The 22,605-nt window shown below is 44.1% G+C and overlaps 1 protein-coding gene across 2 annotated transcripts; it reads right to left on the reverse strand.

Moving 5' to 3' along the window:
* Window positions 1-14,633: 14,633 nt before the first annotated feature.
* On the reverse strand, window positions 14,634-22,039 carry LOC126568616 (uncharacterized). Of its 2 annotated transcripts, none has more exons than XM_050225122.1 (3): window positions 21,768-22,039; window positions 21,584-21,689; window positions 14,634-14,858 (listed from the first exon to the last, which is right to left on the reverse strand). In XM_050225122.1, the coding sequence occupies exons 1-3, from the start codon at window positions 21,869-21,871 to the stop codon at window positions 14,739-14,741; spliced, it is 330 nt and encodes a 109-aa protein (XP_050081079.1). In that variant the 5' UTR covers window positions 21,872-22,039; the 3' UTR covers window positions 14,634-14,738. The 2 variants fall into 2 exon arrangements, with proteins under 2 accessions (XP_050081079.1, XP_050081081.1); XM_050225124.1 differs by having other exon boundaries at window positions 14,634-14,862.
* Window positions 22,040-22,605: the final 566 nt, after the last annotated feature.

Genomic DNA, 22,605 nt, shown 5'->3' on the forward strand with positions numbered 1-22,605 from the left:
ACGCTCTTTTCACACAACCGCATCGCCGGTGAAGCTGTGTTTGGGTGGCTTTCGTTATTTACCTTCTGGTGGCATTCTTTTCCTATGTTACAGCGATATCAATTTCCACTTAGCCACACAGCCACACAGTTCTGCACCATTTTGATGTGTGCTAGTGTGCCCGGGTTTAAGTGGATGACATTCTATCTCATTACATAGCTTTAAGCGATCGAGCCACGCTATGCACTGTCGTCGAGTCAATAAGCTCCATTTTTGCACTGAGGGACGCGCTCTCATTTCATTGAATGCAAGCTCACCCATTAAAGAATGCATGCCAAAGACTGCATGCTTCTCACAGTGCAGCCCTATTTTCCCTACCTCCAAAAAGCGTGACCTACGGGTTCGGCTAACAGGCGACAGAATTGGTGCTCTCGGCACGACTGTAAAATTATGCCAACCGGAGTAAATCGTGTGAGAATTTGATATAAAAAATGAAAAACATGAGTTGCTCATTAGTTTCGTATTGGTCTATGTCATTAGGTACTATTATTACGCTTGGTACCGTATCGATTCTTTGCTTTCGGTTTTCGCTCGATTTTGCGGGATGCATAGTGGCCATCCATTGTACGTATATACGTGCCTGGTGTGTAAAGGGCTAACAATTTCAATAAATATTTTCCTTTTGAAACAGAACATCAATTATCGCTAATGGAATCAAAATGTGTGCTTAAAAGCAACACAAAACTACTAGCGAACAAAATCAGGGCAAAGTTTTCTTTTCTCCACTAGAAGACTTTGGCAGACGACTTTTTATCTGTCGTGATTGCAATGCACAAAAGCTCAATTTCTAGATGTTTTTTTCCTAGCTGCCTGAAGCTTGCTTGAAGGTATTCTTAAGGTGTGAGTACATGTAATCAAGTGGACACGGTAAGTAACAAAGATATTAAGCAAAAGAGTTGCTTCTAGAACATTGCCTTGTAAACAACTATAGAAAACCCACGTTCCTTCGTTCGTCAGTTCGCAGGGTAACATTGTTAAAGTTGTCTACAAGTCTTTCAAAACTGCTCTGTACTTCATTTTATTGGAGAAGCTATCGGGCAGTTTCGGAAAACAAAAAAAAAACATAAATTATTCTAAACGCTTGATATTCGATATAAAATTTAATTAAATCTGATCGTAACAATAAAATAAGTTCTTTAAATCCCCATCACATCGGCAGACATCTTGCGACCGAGTGTGGATTGCAGCAATTCATTTGAAATATTACAATCGATCTTTTGACATGGCAAACAAGTCGAGAGGCACTCGAAACCATCCGGGCAAACCAACCAACCAGCAATCTTGCAGCCAGGCAACAGCGGCCAGCGAATTGAGTCTGAGTGAATGATTTTCGCGTAAATTTCGTAAGTTTATTTTCTCTTTTCGCAAAATAAGCTGCAGCTGCCGTAAAATGTTGCATCAAAACCCGGGACATCAACGGTTCGGTTGCTGTTGCATACCGTGCCCGAGCGGTTCTATATTACCCGAGTACCATAAATACAATCACAACGGATCGTAGTAATGCCGGCGGTGCTGCTGCTCTTGCTGCTGCGACATCTTGCGGGAATGCGGGCTCTGTTTGATTTGCTTTTTTTTTTTGTATGTGCTTCGTTCCCGCTCATGGATTCGTGTCTTCTACGCTTCCGTCCATGGTGAGCGAATGGGGTTGGTTTTGCTGCAAAACGGCCGCAGTTAATTGGCAATATAATGTGAGCGATCAGTTTCTTGTCTGACGCCTTCTATGGTGTTATTACGCCTCGGATGTGACCAACCAACCCGGGCACTCGCTCTGTGGCTGGATCATTTCGAATAATTAGAACCTCATTCGAAAGACTGATTGACCGCGCCAAGTATACGGCCGCATGTGTGAACCGTCTCGCATTTCAATCAATAATTTCGTCTTTTCTCAGCTGGGCTTTATCAGCACACAGGTGCATTTGCATAATGTTGAAAGTTTAATTAAACAAATGACAGTTTTATTCAAATGCAGGTAGTTGCATGCTGGGTTTTTTGTCTTTCGCTTGTTAAATTGTCCGGACGAAATCGGTGGACACAAAAACCTTTCCTGCTTGATTTGTAATACTCATTGTGTCTCCATGTTTTCCTACCAAGTATTGGATTATGGACAAGGTAGATAAATATTATTTAATGCGCTGACTTAAACTATTCTTATCTTGTTTCCTCGGTTAATCCCTTTGTGTCTCTGGACGATAATCCTCAATCAACGGCAAGCGGGCAGTAGTATGATACATTTTGTTTAAATGAAGGTGTTAAAGTACTCACTTCACGCGAACCATGATCGAACGGAGGGTTATCGGACGGAAATAGATAAGTCAACGATCGACGATTATGTACGCTATCTTTCATCATTTATGCGGTAATTAGCGATAAAATTAATTCCACCGTAACGCTCCTGCCGACGACGCCGATAGGCAAGCGAATTGCTCACATTAACATCAACCTGAAAATAATGAATCCATCCAGTCGGAGGGGGGCAAGCCTACGGAACGACCCGGTAGCCCGGCAACAGATGCACGATGAATCATGATATCTGCACACTTAAAATGGCGCTACGGCGAACGAGATTGTCAGAGCGTCGGATGATGATGAAGAGAATTAATTCGTTAGTAATTCCCAATACATTCGGACTTGCAGATAGCACCCTTTGGATGGATCGGATGGATCGATGGACAAAGTGCGTGCAACCGTCGATCCGGAGCCATTTGACATGAATGTATTCGAATTTCTCAGCGGCTGACAGTTATGATTGAGGCAAGGAATTTAAGTCACGAGATACCGTGACGGTTCATCTTGTGCCTGCCAGTGCCAGTGCCCGGGCGAGAGTTGCCGAGTGACTGACTACCAGAAGAAGATCGGCCCTCGCCCCCGCTGGCAGGGGAAGGGATGACAAATGACTCTGTCAGAAGCGTGTTTCGCATTTCCGTACTTCAACCCACCAATGGCCCCGCCTTTCACCGATGGCACACTGTGTGCTCCTGGGTTGATCGCCTTACTTGGCCAGACACTGGTACCGTTCGAAGGGTGTGTGAGGGCCCATTGCTGCAAGAAGTTCGCGGTGGCGGAAGTTTCTCCTGTGTGTTTACGCTGAAACGTGCCCGGCGTGGTACATGTACCTCGGGGTCTTGACATAACAAAGCCGATCGGATCGTTTTGGAGCTCGTTCAAATTTCTCTCCCAAGGCAGACTTGGGGCAGGAGTCCGTGGATCCGTGGACAAGAGATCAAGCGAAGCTGAAGGAAGAGAAACCTCAACTGCAGTCAAAAGAAGATGCAATGGAAGAAGCCCACAGCGTGCTCGTCTGTTTGTGTATGTGGCTGAATGGAGGTGAATAGCTTCAAAAACTGCCGGTAGCGGCCATGTCCGGACGAATATTTTATGCACTCGTCTTGTACACCCAGTTAAAGCGAAGCATGTCCGTTCGCTCTAGCTACTCTCGCTCGGATCGCGCCCAGGTCGCGACGGTTGCGAGTGCAAGGTTGCGTTGCGTAAAGAGTAACAGCGGACAGGCACTGAGGGCCGTCAAAAAAAGTCTCCCCCAAAAGACCTCGGGAGAAATCTCGTGTATAGAATTTCACAGTGACCTACTTTTATCTAAATCGACAAGACGTAAACAGAAGTGAGCAATCCGTTTTCATTGCGCTATCGTTCGCATACCTCACAGATACCGCCGTGCAAGCGCAACGCCTTTGCCAATATGGTCAGCCCAAGACAGAACTTTGCTCCTTGCATGCAGTCGCAGGCTCGCCGTTACCATCCGGTCACTTAACGTATCATGTTGCGTTACGCCGAGAAGCTTTAGCGCGGCCACAAGCTCGACGACGATGAGTGCTGCAAAGAAAGTACAGCGAGCGAGAGAACAAAAAAAAAAAAAAAGCTAAAGTCACATCGAATAAAGATGCACGTGGGTAGACGGAATTGTCCCTTTAGTTTTGCTTCGTGTAAGGTCGTGAAGTACGCTGATGGTCGTCGCATCGTCATCCTCATCTTAGGCTGGCGTCACAGTTTTGGCAATTTCGGGTTTACGCCTGTCTGAGCATTCTTGATTGAAACTGTCCAATGCTGTTCGTTGACGGTTGGTGGTGAATCACGATTGTGGGGATTAGGGCATGAAGTACTGGATTCGAGTTTTGCATGAACCATCCAATTATCCGCCAAGCCCTTGAAGCAGAAGTACGCTAATTTGTGTCACAATTGCAATCTCGTCAACGCTGAGCCTTTTCCAAGGGATAAAGGCCATGCCGGAGACAAAGTTGATTGCGCTCTAGAATGGATTTTTTCTTATTATATTCCACCGAGGAGATTGTTTACAAAAAAGGGCGAATAAATCATGCTAAATTCCGATTGCTCCTTAACCAATCCGCTCCATTTGACGATTTACTAATATTCCTCTCATTTGTCCGAGCTTTTTTCGATTTTTATTTCCTATGCAATTGGACGCGAATGAAAAACGTGTAGGTTAACAACAGCTATAGCATGGCACACACATTCCCATTCGCCGTAAAACACATTGCTGGCTGATTAACTGGTTGCAGCGAACCGTCGTTGATCAGCTGTTGAAATGCGATGCGTTCGATTTATCTCCACTTTACATAAACGCTTGCGGGGCGAACTTTGGCACTGTTGATTCAGCAATTAAAATAATTTGTAGATGTCAAAAACAATTACATATTCTTACGAGCATGCCAAGATGCAACGACGTCCACCTCTCGCGACGCAGCTTTCGGTGGATTTCTCGCAACAAGAGCAAGAAAACGATACGCAACTAAAGTTGTGCGCCTTTCCGGCACGGTTTGACATTCAAAATGGCTGTGCGCCTGAAAATGGGCAAAATCCTCCAAATACCAAAAATCTCTTCGGTAACCTTACGGTTCGCGGGCAAAGTTGCAGCACACACGCACGCACGAAGGAAAGCGTTTCGTCAGTGCGAGTAGCGAACGATTATTCGAAAATTTCGACCGAAACGGTAATTGTTTCTGATTGCTTTGGTGCGTTTGGACCATATTCTCTTGGATGTGTGTATGTGTGGTTTTTTTTTTTTGTTTTTACTTCTGTCGTTTACGAGAAACGTTGTCGTTGAGAAACAAAGGCAATCGTGAGGTGCAGAGCCAAGGGCGCATTTGTACAAACATTTTGGAGGGTTTTCTTTTGTCTTTTATGCATGAGGAAAACGATTTTTCATGTAGCTAATGGTTACTAGCTTTCTTAAGTTTTAAAGCTTATACAAACTTTTTAAAGTATCAATTTTCTTCGCGAGCTAAGCGTGACGAAAAACCCGTTGAAGGATCGGTTTCCAACGTCCGCTTAGCTTGGCTATGTTTTGCTCAACGGTTGAGACAGAGTTTTATCTTTCACAAGCTATTGGATTGGCTCGTACATGTGTTACCCTATCCGTGTTGTGCAACATGGATCGGCTAGAAAACTTTCCTCATTATCAACACCATATTCGCACAAAGATAAGAAGCAGACTTTGTCCAAAGATTCTAAGTGATTGCCCCACGAATCGGTTGTTTTGGTACGGAAAGTATTAGCGGACGTGTGTCTCACTGAGTTAGCGAAACCCCTTTTGCCCCCGTTCCCTTTACCCTCATCCTTTTAGCTGTAGGACAAAGTTCTGGAAGTAATATTTTATCGAACAGATTTTTACTGGCTTCTGTTCGGTCGATATTGTACCATTCCATGACATTGTTGATGTTTTGTTTGCCCAGAGCAATGCCGCCAGATGTTGGAGTAGAAGCAGCAGCAGCAGCAAGTTTGCACTGTTGCGCTTTATGATGGCTGTGATGGCCGATAGAAACGATGAGGATGATGATGATGGTGATTGACCAAGTAGTGACCGAGACCTGGCAATGCATCCTACACCTCGCATCGTTCGAGTAAAAGTATTCGACGGAACGGGCGATATGGGAATGGGAAAGATAAAATCAGACGAATAAACACATAAACCGATGATGGAAATCCGGTGCGTCACGTAAGAGGAGACCTGGATGAGTTGAGCAGCTAAGCCAAGATGTAGGTAGGCCGTCGTCTATATCATACACGGCTCCATCTACGGTAGGGTCGAATGATCGATAAAATTCTAGAGCTACCTACTGTGCAGTTGCTGTGCTGACTTTATTTATTGATCAATATTTTCGTTCGGTTTTACTATTTATGTTTACGGTGTTTTTCATAAACAAGCAAAACTTACCGCAAGTCAAAATAATAAGAAAAAGCAGTAGCAGAAACTTGGCGTCTATCTTGTAATCAAAATAGTACATTTCCTTATTTGTATGTTTCTTTGATGACGATTTCCAAGTGTTTGGATAGAGCGAATTTACAACGAAAAAATCTTCGCTGATACGTTAACAAATAAACAAAGTGACAAGCACAAAAAATCGGTACCTTTGCTGCTTGCAATAAGTAAACATAAAATTCTCCGTTCTAGTTCTTTCAGTTGGATATGTTTTGTCTTTTTTCTTGAGCAGGATAGTTGTCTACGAACTACGGGCATTGTGACAGACGAAAGAAACGAGTATTTTATAAAATATGTTTGTAATACGAGAGCAATTACTTGTTCTGCGGGTACGTTTTTTCACCTTGCTCATTCTTTGCAGTGAAGCATCGCTAGCGTATTAAAACTTATCAGATCCTAGACGATGCAAGACAAACGAACAAAAAGCTTATGGTTCCGGCGACAGCTGTAAACATAACAGCAGCACATTACTATTATTTGCTGTTAGCTAAGAAGCGTCAGTCTGAGCGCAACTACGGCCGTTTCGCGCATTTAGCTTCTAGCAGGAAACATTTCCGAACTAACATTCCGACGTTCAAGTGCAGCAGTTGACTTGGTGCTGCCGATGTAGCCACAGATCTTAAAAAATATTTCCACGCCGTTGTGAAACATCCCTCTGAGTTTGCTCTTGAACTTATCTGTATGGTGCTATGTTTAACTGTTCCTCTTGATTCCTCGGAGCAGTGCGTAGCGTCCTCGTCGCTGCAACATTGGCAGCAGGTGTTCGGTGGAGGCCTTTGAGAGCACACAGTGACACTTTTGTCATCCCCTCGCTACGGATACCCCCCGGCAGGGAGCAGCAAAACTTATGAAGGTAATTCGCGAAATGACAGATTGATTACAGTCATTCCGGTGGAGAGGCAGGGGAAACAGAGCAACGGTGAGCCGCCGTCGGTGACTCTCCCGACAATATGAATCCGAGTGACCGACGGCATTGGCGAGTAATGGTATCTTTTATGGGACAGAAGCGAAAAAATCGCCATGTATGTACCCTACCGGGCACAAAAATGTAGCCCGCACGTACATCAGTCCAAAGCCAGCGATGGAAGACACGGGAATAGGGTCGGGATCGGAAAGTCTGGTGGCTGGACTGCAGTATGAAACAGCGGAAGTCGATTTATGGTAGAGAAGTCTTCGGCAATCGGCTGATCGACTTTTCTGCTACGTTGACAACTTGGCGGCACTTTTTGTCGTCCAACGGACAGTTCCCGCCGAGCCGCCCCAGGTCGATTCACTCGCTTAGAGAAGTCATCTTCCCGAGTTCGAATTGTTCAGTGATTGTTGCGAACCGTTGCCACCGTGCTATCACACGATGAGCATACGACGCATGTGTCACGCGGAAGGAGCATCGCAGCAATGAGTGTTTAAGGAAAACGTTCTGTACAGGATAAACTTGTATCTATCGAGTAACGGTCACGGTCTTGTCTATCAGACAACGTGCAGTTAAAGAGTTCGATCGCTCTGAGCAAGCCTTGTTTGAGTTTTTGACTACAACCAACAATTGAATGCCCAATGTCCTGTGGTTCTTACATTTGCAAGATATTTACTGTCCCAGACATAAAAACCACACGACCAATTTCCACAAAAAAAACATTTGTGAGCCAACCAACTTATTACGGAAGACGAACGTTATCAATTATGCAGTATTTCATTTCGGTTAGTTGCGCTGCGGCTTTTGTAGCGAAAGTAAACGTTCCCTACCACGAGCTTTATTATTCATCATCTTTACAAAACTGTAAACTGCCACAAACCGAAACTCAAAAAAGGTTTCGTGTACAACGCGTGCAACGTACAGCCAGGGTTGGAGGCTGCTGAATGATTACACCATAAAGTTTAGGCTCCATTGTAAGGTCATTTCTGACGTCCCGGATTGCAAAACGGATCTCGGGACAGTACGGCAAGGCTGGTATTTATGGATCGACTTGGCAGCTTGGGTTACGGAAACAAAAGTTGTCCCGGTCGCTCGGAGCAATCTGACGGAATGGACACGTTCTGGGAACAATGTCCTGCCGACAGCCGTCGTGCAAAACATGCCTCACATAAACATAATTTAAAGGCTCGACAAACAGGCCTGGTGACTAGCCTTAGGAGCGGAATGTAACTAATGGAATAGAATATGGTACGGAACAGATTTACTTTTACTGTTTTTGGACAAAGTTTTCTTCAAAAAGTTGCGTGAACAAGATGGTAGACGAATTATGAAATTTTTTGGCTATTCTCACTATTCATGGAAGGTTGACGACGAAGAGGATATGCCCATTTAGAACATCACACATCATAACTTCACCATCACAGTTGATGTTTGGTAAATTTGTACTTGTACTTGTGGTAAATTTCAGCTCATTGGACATCCGTTCACAAAACGGCACCATGTTTGTCACCGAAATTTCAATGTTGTTTCTATTTACCTAAAGCTAAACATAAATCTCCAATTCATTCGCAATCCTTCTTCCGCCAACGATTGCTTCCCTCGCTACTGCCTGTTTACATATACTCATTTACGGAGATTATTATCACCTCTCCTTGCTGCTGGTTTGCAGCTACCACTTTCTCCCATTCAAAGATAAAGATGGCTGTTGATTAAGCACGTGTCTACGGCGGAGAATGCGATGATTTGGAGAAAGAAGGACGAATCCAACGTAATCTCGTTTGTTTATAGACACTTTCTTCGTTTCGCTGCTGCTTCTGTCCATGCAGGGAATAATCGCATCCTCTTACCCTAGTAGTGGCAGTACTGGAAGACATGTCTTTTGAAGGCGCAACATTGAATACTAATGAACGGGCAAAATAGAAGGAAATGCTAAAGTATTCTGAGTGATAAGCAGCGCGTACAGTAAACAAAGGGTGCCACCGTGACGAGTGTTTCGATGCTGAGGAAAGCTGATTTGCTTAGGTTAGGACCGAATGGTGAGGAGTTTATCATAATTTAATTGCTTTTAATTATTTGGCAATTACTCGCAGGCTCTTGCTGCTAACTTGCGTGCTTGATTCGTAGTTTCTTCTATTTTGTTGTCGTGCCTGAATGGGGCACCTAATTTGTTCACCATATACCCTTATTCTCGTGCTCATTATTAATACAAAGGTAAAATTATCAGCGTTTGGTTGGTTAAGCCCCATGTTGGTTTGTGGATACATCATCGCAAGGGGTTTCGTATGAGAAAATACGAAAAACGTATCCAATTTAGTTTTATTTGAAGCTATTGGTTGGGCTGTGCTGTTCTAGACACTTTTCGATTTAATTTCAGCTCAAGTTGACACATTTCGGATATTTATCAAATTCCACACGATTGGAGGTAATCTGCAATCAGACCATGAATTACAGTTTCAGCCAGGATTGAGCAGCAAGATCCTGTCATAAAATCAGAAATTGGGCTTTGTATTGGAAAATTGGAGGAAACAGCATTGGAGGTTGCTCAATGTGGAATCGATTCAATTTTCTAGTAATTGCACTCGCACCGCCACCACCATCATCATCAACATCATCATGTTTATCAGCATCAGATAACTATAAATCGGGGACCTGGTTATTGTTTGCGCAATGCATTGGAAGTCATTCTATTTTGCATGACCTGCTAATCCACGAGTGTACATCCGGTACGTGATGTAAATTAGCTCGGAAACTGTGAATGTTGGCACGTTGGAGTGCGGATAACCATACATAGATGCACATGCACATGCACATGAAGGTAACTGGGTGTTGAGCAATGGTCTATTGACTAAATTTATATTGAATGCGTTTGGATCGATTGAAAATCCTGCTAATATCTGATTGGCATTCCTTGTGTATTATTTATTGCAAAGCTATCAAATCCTGCAATGTGTCTATCGTCAAAAACGATACATATTCACAAACAAATCTACAATTTCACAGCTTAACAAAGAAGTAAATAGAAATTAATTATGTGAACGAAGTGAATGTATCGCGCATTGCATAACTCCCGACAAACGACTCCGCACACTTGCATAAGCTAAGGGGAACGAAAGATAGGCATCCGCTCTCCAGGCGCGTCTAAACGAATAAACGAAGGTGCCATGCAGATTGCATACTCTGCAGGCGCTTACATGAATGTCGTTCCAGCAAGTGTTTTATGATTGTGACAGTGGAGGTTTCATGAATTATCACATTTTAGGGTTTTCCATGCAACTTTCATTGGAAGTTTAGTTTCAAATTTCATATCAAAAGCATGTATGTACAGTAATAAATTGTAAAAAATGTATTTACTAAACTTTTATGGGGCAATTTTTAAATCAAACCTCAATGTTTCTTCCCTAACAGTCTCATAAATTTCTTACCGCAATTCGAGCTTATAAAAGTCTAAATATATTCCCGCGTTCTTACCTCACGGTGTGTATCACAGTGTCACTATTGAAATGATAGGGGAAGGATTGAACAGAACCGCACCAAAAGGCAAAGAATGATTGCGATATATCCCTCCGAAATGAACTACCGAAAAGGAGAAGCGAGCGACAACGATTGGCCCCGGCTATTGTTCCGTTAATCGAACTATTTGCATGTGAAAGAAACGGAAACAGATAGGGCTGAGTCTGTCACGGGTCGGCGTGTGGGTGTTCCATTTCCTTGCCAAACGCGGAGAAAGGGTCTACGTGTGGGATATACTATGTGCGACTGTGTGTTCCACCAGAATCGAGAGCTGATTGCATGCAACCGTTATTCGTGGCGGAAGAGTCTTCCCAACGCGCAATGGCTTTTCCAAAGCTTTCCAAACGTTACGTGGTTTGCGGCCGTGTGTGTGTGTGTGTATCTGGGTGGCGTTTGCCTGCGATGCGAAGACCACCTATAGTCTCTGCCAGAATCGGCTGCCGTTTCGGCGGTTTGCAGATGAACCCCAGGACCATAAATTACTGGATTCTGAGGGTGTTATAATAACGTGTTTAGTGGATGCGCGTACGTGGAACTGGGCGAGAGGAGCTAAGAGCAAGTCCTGCCCGCACACACAGCGGTGCTGTCGATGCATTCATGTTCACGTTCAGGTTCACGTTTACGACGACGATGTCTACGTTTTGCTCGCGATTTCTGACCACGTGCAATGCTGGGAACGTACCCGGAGAGGAGAGGAGATGAGAGCGAGGGACCCGTATACTCCAACTTCAGAATGGTAACGCGCTTGTAGTTTATTGAATTTATGTGAAAACACAGGTTCCCAATGTTGCGCTTCACATTCCGATCCACGTGCCAAGGTACGTAACCCGTTGAACGGGGGTGTTCCGGTGTATATGCATCGATTTACGACAATACGTGCCAGCAGGTGGAATGCGTGAGCTGCGCCTTTCCCATGGCACTCACTTTTCACCTTGTAGTCAAGCTTTTTTTCTTAACAACAAGTCGAATCGGAAAATTCGTTCCGGCTGCAAGTCTAACATAAAATTGCATTCTTATGTTTGAGCTTTACGTCGTTTTCCGGCCACTCCGGCTTAGCGAGCAAGAGAGGGAGTACTTAGAACGGAAAACCGAAATCTCGTTGCTCCTGAAGGGACCTTCAGTTAAGCCAGTGAAGTAATTTAAAGTACCATAAACTGGCAACCAGTTGAGCTCGGCAAACCCAGTACATTTAGTTAGTTTATGGCCATCGAATCGTGCCCTGCCTGCATGCGCGTGGATATCTTGACAATAATATTTATTTCTGCTGGTAAAAGGATTCGAGTAAGCACACCAGAAGGTGTGGTGGCTGAATGTTACATACTTTGTGTTCGTATTGATCGTGCACCTGTACCTAATTTAGTTTTTTTTTTTTTATAGAGCAATGTAAATAAAGTTACATCCCCCAAGAATCGAGTTTGACTTGGTGAACAAAAATATGCTCACATAAAAACCAACCGACCGAAATTGACTTCCTGACAGTCTCGCTAATGCCATCGGTATGAGTTAATATGTACAAGCGGAGCAAGGTGGGAGCAATAAATGACGGAACCACAACATCGACAACTCTCGAATGCATCGGGGGAAATTAGCACCTCGTGTGAATGTGAGAAGAGCATCATAAAGCTACGATCATTCGGTCGCGCGCACTGTTGGGTATCGTAAATATTTACTCTACCTAATTTACCTCCCGGTCGTCTCGTTTCGTCGGGTTAGCAAAGTTGCGCCTGTACTGTCATAAAGTAATCAAACTTTCCGGTGAACCTTCATTTACATACGCTTATCTGATGTGCATTGTTTTCTTCGAGCGTCGGATTGCGTTCGGAACGCGTCTTTAAGTGCAATTCATCGAGTAGAAAGTGTAGGGACGCACTGGGACCATTCTTTGCTGAAGACTTTTCAACGGGAGTGTAAACTTGCGTAGAGAGAATAGAAAAAAAAGGAAGCTAGACTATATCTTCCTCGATAGGAAAAACATGTTCGTCCTGCCTGTTGGTAGACGTATACGCAAACACACAACCTCCAGTCCAGAAGTCTTGGACCGCGAACGAAGGAACGAATAATTTATAGACGAGCTCATAACTCCTTCGTTTGAATCTGCTTCTGGACTTTGTTGCACACGCCCGTCAGTTGTAGTTGAAGCGCGCAAGGATCGCTGCTAGCGCAAGTGCTTGCAACCATAAGATGGTAATGAAAAACCACTTTATTTCAGTTATAAATTAATTTTTTCTTCGCTACTTTCACTCACTTGACAGTAGTTACTGCAGAAAGAGTCTAGAACTGCACTGAACCGGCTGCCGGTCCCATAGAGAGAAAGACTCATCGAGAACGAGTTCTGTGCTCATATAAATTATCGCTTTTGCACGGTCACGTGAAGCATTTGGTTGCGTCCAACCAACTGCCGGTGCCGGTTGGCGCTTCCTGAAGGTGTAGTTCCGGGATGTGTTGTAATAGGATAACTATTCTTCCGGCTGTGTATTGCGTTCCATCCGCAATAGGTGGCATGCCTCTGGACGGTCCTCCCTGCGTTATGACTGTTGGGAGTGGTTCGACGTTAATGGGCATAATGGTGTGTACGCATTCGGGTGAAACGCAGCGCGTCTAGCTTCCCTCCGAATCATTCTTTTTCCGGAGGATTATTTATATTATCATCGGTTTGTGCTGGTGGTGCTTCGAGTCAGGAGCTACGGCTCATTACGACTCGTACCCTGGCTGGCTACCGTTTATGTCACGAGGTTGTTTGGAGAGGTTTGGTGCACTATTGACCACAATAAACTACACCGCTGTTAAGGTGAATGATTTGTTGATATATTTACCAACAATTAACGATCGGCGTCCACACTGTTTTTCCACATATCGTAACAGTAATCTGATGCGTTAGCACTAAGAGGATAGTTTAGGATTGGGTGTGCCACCGTCGCCGGGTGAGCGTATGGCACGAGTCGCAATGCCTTCTTTATGGCGGGTCATCCATCAAGACCATTATCTTTTTATCACATTTCTCGTGGTGACAAACAATCTCGCAGGATTTACAGATCCTGATTAGCGGTCTTGTGTTAATGTGTGACTTTTGCTGCTAGGTCATCGGAGCGTCCAGAAGGATCGTGTTCTGACAGGCATTAGAGCACAAAGAAAACTGTACCAGAGTAGGCTTAGTATTCTATTAGCTTGCAGACATTTTGTGCAGCGCAATCAAAGGCTTTTACACGATGGGAGAGTAATTTAATTGGAAAACGCTGGATTTCTTGATAATAACAACCTTAATCATAACCACTTTCTGAATAAAACATAAACATGTAGGGATGGATTTGATGTATAGTAAAGATTTATGCTAATTGTTACACACTCTGGATCATTTTCTTGTAATAATATAGTTGTTCTAGTCATCCCAAACAATACAGTTAATACATTTAAAAATAATGTTTTCAAGCATCTGTTGATCTCAGTCAGTCAGTCTCAGAGTCAGATATAAATTCGTTCCGTTGCGTTTCCATTCGTTGTATAATAATATGCGTGGAAAAGGTGGTGCCGTACATGATCTTGCCTTGTTATGCTAAAAACTGGGTATCGATTTCTTGCGTCGTGTGTGAACAAACCGTGGTGTGAAAAGCGGACGAAGAAGATGCTTGGCAAGTTCAGGCATCGTTTTCACTTTTATCCGGACTTTGGTTTCGCGAGCCTAGGTCGTTTTCGGAATGATCAAATAAAAGGACTGCCCGAGACCAGAAAGCAGGAAGACAAATTCCCTATACCCATCCCCAAATCTGCCCAGAATTTTTCTCTTTCCTTCCTGTTTGCGATTGCTTTTGTTTTGCCGTTCCCGAAATAACACATCTTCCAGTTCCTGGTCGCGAACGCACTAGCGCTTGTGCAGTGCAAACGCACTTTAACAAGCGTCCACTTGAAGCAAAGCCCGAATAAATGGGAAATAACAAAAGGAAGGCACAAAAAAAAACTCGTAAGCATATTGTTAGTCGTACACGCTGCTGTAGCTGAGTCGGCGGCGTCTTCGGATTCGGTCATGATCAAGATGAGGCATTTTTCGATTTTTTATGTGTCCAGTACCACGCTTTTCGTCTGCTGGACAAGTGAAAAAAGCCTATAATTTGCACATTCTACTGGCGGCGTAGTGATCCGTGAATAGAAGGCGCTCGGAGTTTCTGTTCGACCCTTCCTGAAAGCGACAGGAAATATATTATTAATTACAGAGTAGGCGATCCCGACGAAAGGCGGGCGCAACACGGGCATGGAAGATTCAAGTGCCGCCGAATGTTTGCCGAATGTGCTGCAGGTATCGAGGTCCGAGCGCCGGCTCGACTTAACCGTATCCGGATTTCGGACATTCGTTATTTTCGTAAGGATGTAAAGGGAGGATGCTGCTGGATGAATTATGTGATGATGTGTTAAATTCGGCCTGTCCTCAGGAAATTTTGATTACGTACGAAGAACGTAATGGATCGGTTGGGCCAGGGTTCTCTCGCTGGCAGAAGATATGGTTTTGCCAGTGGATACCAAAAATAATGATAAAGTGATTGCTCAGGTAGCACTCACGTTGGGATGTCATGTTTCAACGATGAAATCCTTGGCAGACAGTAGAAGCAGACTGCTTTCACTGTTGCTGATAGTGTGCAGGTTAAAGAGTGCTCAAAAACTTTTGACAAATTTGATGAAATACAAGTTTTATAACAATGTTACTGACACCAAAGTTTTGAAAATTTCAATTATTTAGATTTTGGACCACTTATCCTAATCCCCGGAAACACTTCACACGTCTCTGGATGGCACGTGCGTCTTATGGCGTCACCTTGCGGGTACCGTAATCGATCCACAAAACGGCGCAAACCTTCGTCAATGTCAGCGAGCCTCCGAGTTTTAAGTGTGACAGCGCGGGGAATAAGGATAAATGCCTGAAATGCCGTCTGCTGCTAGAATTTCCCAAAACGAAATCCTAACGCTGCATAAATTTAGCACCCGAGGAAATAAAACATGAAAATGTCATAATTGTACCCCCGGGGGAAACAAAAAGCTCGCTGACTTTTGTTATTTCTGCGTCGCATCTAAATGTAGAAAACGAAAAAAAATCCAAAATGGACACACATTGGCTATGTTTGCTGCGTAAATTGAACCTACCGCAACATTTGGCTTGTTGCATTTTTATTAGCTTGCCCTAAATGTTCTCCGAAGGTAGCAGCCGGTTTAGACAGGTATACAGTAAAACATGGTGCTTGTTGACATAATGATAAATGATATCATCTGTCCACTGGACGATAAGTTATTTGAATCGAACATAGATATTACGTTTGCACTTTCAAATATGTGCAAGAATAGATTCAATGCAGTGTCGGCCTTAACAGTGGGAGGAGTATAAGACTTGATCTTTGAAGAGATCCTTGATTGAAGAAATAATTGATCCAAGGAACCTTGTCTAACAAAAAACGGTATGGCTACTTCTGTCAAGAAATCGAAAGCTACGAAAGCAAAACAAGGTGGTTCAATTGAAAGAAATTATTCTTATCTCTTTAATCTCCAAAATCAACATGTTTCGAGGATGCAAATTGTCGCAGGATAATGAGTAAACACAGTTAAAACATAACCACACAATATGGCTGCTTGTGACGAAATAATCAACCCTGTCAGAAATAAGGCGAAAATGGCATCGTTAGAAGATTGTACTGGTGTCATAATCAGGCATCATTTGTCATGTGCCGTTCAGCTCAGCATCGGCTTCTTATCGTAGTTACCTTTAGTTGGAGTCCGATGCCTATCAAGGCGCCAGGCCAAAGTTTTCTACAATGTTTCCACTCACACACGCCCATACCAAGGCATAGGCCGCGTGTTAGCATGCTGCCAGAAAATAAAGCCATTTGTATGACGGTTCGCATTAAGGTGAGTTATTAGAGCACACAAATTGCTCGACAAAAACTGCCAAACAAAATTGGCAAAACCCTGCCAGCGTGAACGGTATGCTTGGGTTGGCGATGGGGTGGTGGTTTTAGTTGAAAGCAAAATGTAATAATCACTTCATTTCATGCATACATGCAATACCGTATCGCTTTCCGCTGTCAAAAGCTCTGTGCCTCACGGACATGTCGACGATGGCGTCTCCAGGCGTCTCCAGGCGTCTCCGGGCCGGTAACCTTACCGAGGTTGGGATTTAGTGTTAAGCAGCGACATGACGTCAACTGTTGTCGTCTTGGGTGTTTGCAGGGTCCTTCACCGCGGCACACCTACACAATCACCCAAGCGACCGCGCGATGCGATAAGGTGCCAAGAATAAGAATGTAGTTAAGAAAAGCTAATGCCATTCACTCTCGTTATATGTGGAAGAGAAAAAAAAACACTTACTATGGCCGTGTTCTTTCGCGTACTTCCTTCGCCTAGTATCCGCTTGTAAACCGCCGTGACCAACGGATTGTGTATTAGTGGCGGAAAAACATTTTCCACGCGAAATAAAAATGAAACGCTGGCGCGCGATGTTGACGGGAAGCAAATGGCAGTTTGCGGAAATGGCAAAAATACGACACTCTGAGCTTAGCAATATTAATGCTAATTTATGAGCACCGACATGGTTGGCTGTTGTGTGTTCTGCAGTAGCGGCTCATAAAATAGCTTCATTAGGAGAGATTTGCCACGGTGTGTGTGTGTGTGTGTGTGTGTGTGTGTGTGTGTGTGTGTGTGTGTGTGTGTGTGTGTGTGTGTGTGTGTGTGTGTGTGTGTGTGTGAAGATTTAAGCTATTGTTGATTACACTTTGGTCAAACAAATTTCCCTGCACGATTGCGCATGTTTGGGTAAGGAATGAATAAAAGTGTCGTTAGATTATAAACACAGCAGCACCATCGGACGGAAGTATCGATAACCAGTGCTTATTTGGAATAAATGGCAAAATTCGATCGAACTAGGTGCTTTGACTGATTATTACATCAATCCGCACGAACTTTCCTGCTCATCATCATCTTCTGCGTGCGGGAAATATATCATTCCAAATTTGCCTGTCAATTGATCGCATCGACACATTTATAACCCGTCAGTTGTACGGCAACCGGTGATTGGACCGAATGGAAGTGGGTTTTGATATTGTCCTTTCACCTCCAACGCATCACTCGCTGGCCAACCGCAAGACCAACGAGAGTTAAAAATACCAACGAGAGAAGCTTACGAGCTGAAATTGTTTCGAAAACCCGAACACATTGCAGCTTTCGAATTAGGCGCCTCTCGATCGGATTCCATTTCGGATTCACCTATCAGAAGATGATTAATAGTTAGTTCCTAGAAATGATTAATCAATGTGTTAAATAGCCGTGTTTCACAGCTTGCGTGATGATGATTTTCTAGCTCGTTGATGCTTTGCCTTGCAGTTGATTTATTTATTAGGCTTTTGTGGAAGACCAGGGGAAGCACTGGCACCATAAGGAGAGAGAGAGAGAGAGAGGGGGGGGGGGGGAGTGAGCTTTTGCATAGCACTGAAAGTTTAAGTCCATCCATCCGACCAATTTAAACGATAAAGCTGCTGCTGATGGGTTCGCGATGAATGATGGAAGCTTTTGATTACCGCATCGTAAATGAATGTGTCCGTTATAGTGGGGAACGGAAGTATATCATTTAATGGCAATTTGAATAATTTGAATGCACAATTCATACTCGTTTTTTGTTCGATTCGACTTGCGTTCTTCTGTCCATCGATACAATAGAACCGATAGGATAGCCATCCATGGGCGACCGCGGATATCCTGTTGCAGCAGTGTGTTTTGCATACACCTACCTTATTGAAGTGGCCCTACATTCGCCTGCATAGATGACAACCGCAAGCACTGACGTTGCTCGGGAGTAAGCATAAAGAAAACGAAATATATTCGTAGAAAAATATTTATTATTGAGCAATAATTTACAGAGAGTTGGTGGGTTTTTCTCCATTTCGCAAAAAGGGGTGGAGCACAACTACTGCTGCTGGGTGGAAACTGGTCCAATCGGTGGTCTTGGAACCCATTCGGCATTGCCGTCTCGTCTGGTTTGGGCAACAGGACCGAAATGGTGTTATCATATAACTCATGGTGTCGCGGCATAACATTCGTCTCTCGACTCTGCTGGAACGGGGTGTATCGTTGGGAGGTTCCGCTACCAAAGTCATATATCGTGACAGGTCATAAATAACATTTATTCATTGACTTTTTGCTGCTACTGCTGCCGTCTCGACGCGAAATTATGCGGCGTTAGAATTGCTTTGCGATCACAGGGAGCAAACTACTCAGAACTGTGTGTGTGTGTGTGTGTGAACTTTCAAGCGATTTGATTTTTTGTCTAGCCGCCCACATGCGACCAAAAGGCCATTAAAGGATCCTGGGTTGAAAACATCTAACAATTTAAAGTATGATGTGACAAAGTTCGAGGAAAACTGAGCATGCCAATGTGCTATCTATAGCGTAAAACAGAAAACCATAAAAATAAGAATGCTTCCTCGGGAAACACTCCAGACCGATCAATCTATGCTTTTAATATCGCTCATTCGTACTGTGAAAATAGAGAAGAATAACATGAATGAACAATCATCTGCAAGGGCAGCTCCACATACCTGCTGTGTTGAAGCTACCAGAAGATCTCTTGTACATAACATATGCTACTCCAAACAGTACTGTAAGACCGCTTATCGTCCCAATGATGGCCAGCCAAACCACGTTATCCTGAGCCTCCTGGATCGATTCCGGCGGTAAAATACAATGCACGGTATTCTGTTCGTCCGTGATCATAATAAAGGCTCCGTAGCAAGCACATTGGCCGGGTGATTTGCAGTATGTTTCTCCGGTACAATTATCACACACAGGCTCGCACGTAGCGGTAATATTGTTCATCTCATATCCGTCGAAGCAAGAACACTCGTCTGGCATTAAGCATTCGCCATGCTCGCATCCAGCGCAGACTGGTGAGCAAAGATATGCGTTTACCAGGTTGTTGTAACCATCGAAACACTGGCAAAGGTTCTCGATGCAAACACCACTCTGTCCTTCACAGTCTCTCTCACAGATGGATCTGCAAGTTTCGTTATATCCTGCATCGTATCCTTCGAAGCAAGTGCACTGATTGGGAGCTGTACAGGTACCATTTTCACACTCTTGCTCGCAGATTGGTACACACTGATCCTGGAGCCCTTCCTGATCGTAAAGAGATTGATAACCGTCCATACAACGATATTCATCCGGGGCAATACATTCGGCGTTGTGGGGCAGAGTGGAGCACTGTGGCAAGCATCGATCGGGTAGAACACCCAATTGAAGTTTATATCCTTCGTAGCATTCACATGCGTTGGGCCCTACACAATAACCACCCACTTCGCAATCGACTATCTGAGGATCACAGTGCGGAGAGCAAGCAGTCTCACTAACAGCTGTATATCCCTCGAGACATTTGCATGTCGCGGGCTCCACACAAGTACCATTTTCGCAACCATCCACACAGAATGGTTCACAAACCGAAGACGCAGTTAGGGATTTGTTGTATCCCTCCCAACACAGACACACATTGGGACTGTCGCACGTGCCAAAACTGCACGGCGGATCACATACAGGAACACATCTCTTCACCCCATCCGCACCCATCTCTAGCGCGTAGTCTTCATCACATTCACAAACATTCACCGCAATACAACTGCCCATGGTACAGTCCACCACGGTAGAGTTGCAGGCTGGAATACAAAGATGCGTTTCGTTCTTTTCGTGTCCTTCATGACACTCACACACATTCGGAGCAATACATTGTGCCATCTCACAGGGCGGATTACAAATCGGCATACAAATATTAGGAAGATCCTCCCGTGCCTCATATCCTTCGTGACACTCGCATCGATCATTTCCAACACATCGACCATTAACACACTCGGGGCTACAGATCCGTTCACATCCGAGTTTGTCACTTTGATGGAGTCGTGTCAGATGGTAATGTTTGTTACACTGCACAACATTTGGTGCTACACAGATGCCATTTTCTTTGTTAACATATTTTTCATCACAGATCGGATCACATTTGTGGTTCAAGAACGGCGATTCCTCGTAGCCATCATGACATACACAGCGGTTAGGAAGATAACAGAGTCCGTTTTCACAAGGAGGATCACATACTGGATAACATGATCCGCCGTGATCCGCTGATTCCTTCCTCTTCGTGTATCCTTCCGTGCAGATACACACGTTGGGCTGAATGCAGGCTCCATTGAGACACGGTGGATCACACACTGGAACACAACGATTCACGTCGTAGCGATAGCCTTCGTTGCATTCGCAGATGTCAGGGGCAATGCATTTACCATTAGCACAATCATTCGTACAGATCGGTTCACATTGAAATGGATCGTTTGAAGGCTGATACCCAACGCGACACTGACATCGATTGCGCCCTACACACTGACCATTTTGACAGGGCTTATCACAGTTCGGTACGCACAGTGTTGCGTTGACGAGCCCATCAAAGCTAGCGATCGCCGTACTTTTGAAGTAACCCTCCGCACAAACACATTCGCCCTTCGCGTTACAGATCCCGTTCAGACAGACGTCGGTGCACTTTGGAATGCATGTGCCGGCATTACTGCGCTCGAACCCTTTGTTGCAGATGCACTGATTCGGAGCGACGCAGGTCCCGTTCTGGCATTGGCTGCATACGGGCTTGCAAATGCCACTGATCATCGTATATCCGGATGAGCAAGCGCACTTTTCCGGCTCCGCACAGTAACCATTTTCGCAACGTAATGTGCAAACCGGATAACACAGGCCATCGGAACTGGTGTAGTAACCGCTGCAGCATACTGTTTTGTATGATCCTGTATACTCCAGCTTTGAAGTATGAAATAAAATCGATCATCAATCATCAGCCCTGCATGCAGAAAATATACCTACTCCAGAGTGTTACTTACGGAACAAGTCGTTTTGGGGCATTGGTACGAAACTTCTCTCCTTTGCCATCCTCCACAGTACACCGTACCAGTCGTATAGTACGTAGAAGGGTTTGCATAGTACTGCCTAATAATTTGAACGTGCGACCGTCAGCTGTACGGTTTCGAACACAATTTTCCACCTTAACATAGAAAAAATACTTACTTCACATACTCGCTGCAGGACGGGGCAATCTGTGCTTGAACAACAGGATGCTGAGAAAAAATGCACAATAAGCCAACTTTCCACACTAACAGTTTAAACTCCATCGCAAGAATTGCGATCTCAACCAGTCGGGTGCCTTATCAAAACTAGACTGTGCATACCAGCCGGAACAACCGAAGCTGATGCTGGCGATGGTCGAGATGTTATTATTTTTAACATTTTATCAGAATGACTTTGAGATGATGCAAGGCTTGAAACTTCTTTCGCATCATACCCTCTCTCCATGTGTGGGTATGGTCTATTCCGTATTGAGAATTAGGCTTGCATGTTTACAGAAAATATGTTGCAGTCAGGCAACAACACGCCAAACACACATGCATTCAATGATGATAATGCAGAGGAATAAATGTAGGTCCCCGATAAAGCAATATGAATCAGATGTAGTTCCCGGTTAGTTTAAAGAAAATGAGATTGAATCATCAAAAATGCCAAAAGGAATGTTTGAGCAATAGTTTTAAAAATCGATCTAATACATTACCTCTATCAAACAGTTATATCAAGCCTTGGTAGAATAGAAAAAGCATGGCAAAACGCGGTTCGATTCAACAAACAACAGATGGTTGTTAGCCACGTTAATCACTTTTGACCATCGGTAATTACCAGACCCCAGAGACCTGTCACTTTCGGCAACCCTATGGAATCGATGAAGGTAAAGGATGCTGGAAAAAGGGGTTTTAATGACAGTATTTACGCAATTTATGTGTCAGCAAAAGGAAGCACCGCTCAAATTCTATACCAATCGACCCTATTTAGAAAGAAAACTATTGGGGGAAAACTG

Source organism: Anopheles maculipalpis, chromosome 2RL, assembly GCF_943734695.1.
Source record: "Anopheles maculipalpis chromosome 2RL, idAnoMacuDA_375_x, whole genome shotgun sequence".
Lineage (NCBI taxonomy): Eukaryota > Metazoa > Arthropoda > Insecta > Diptera > Culicidae > Anopheles > Anopheles maculipalpis.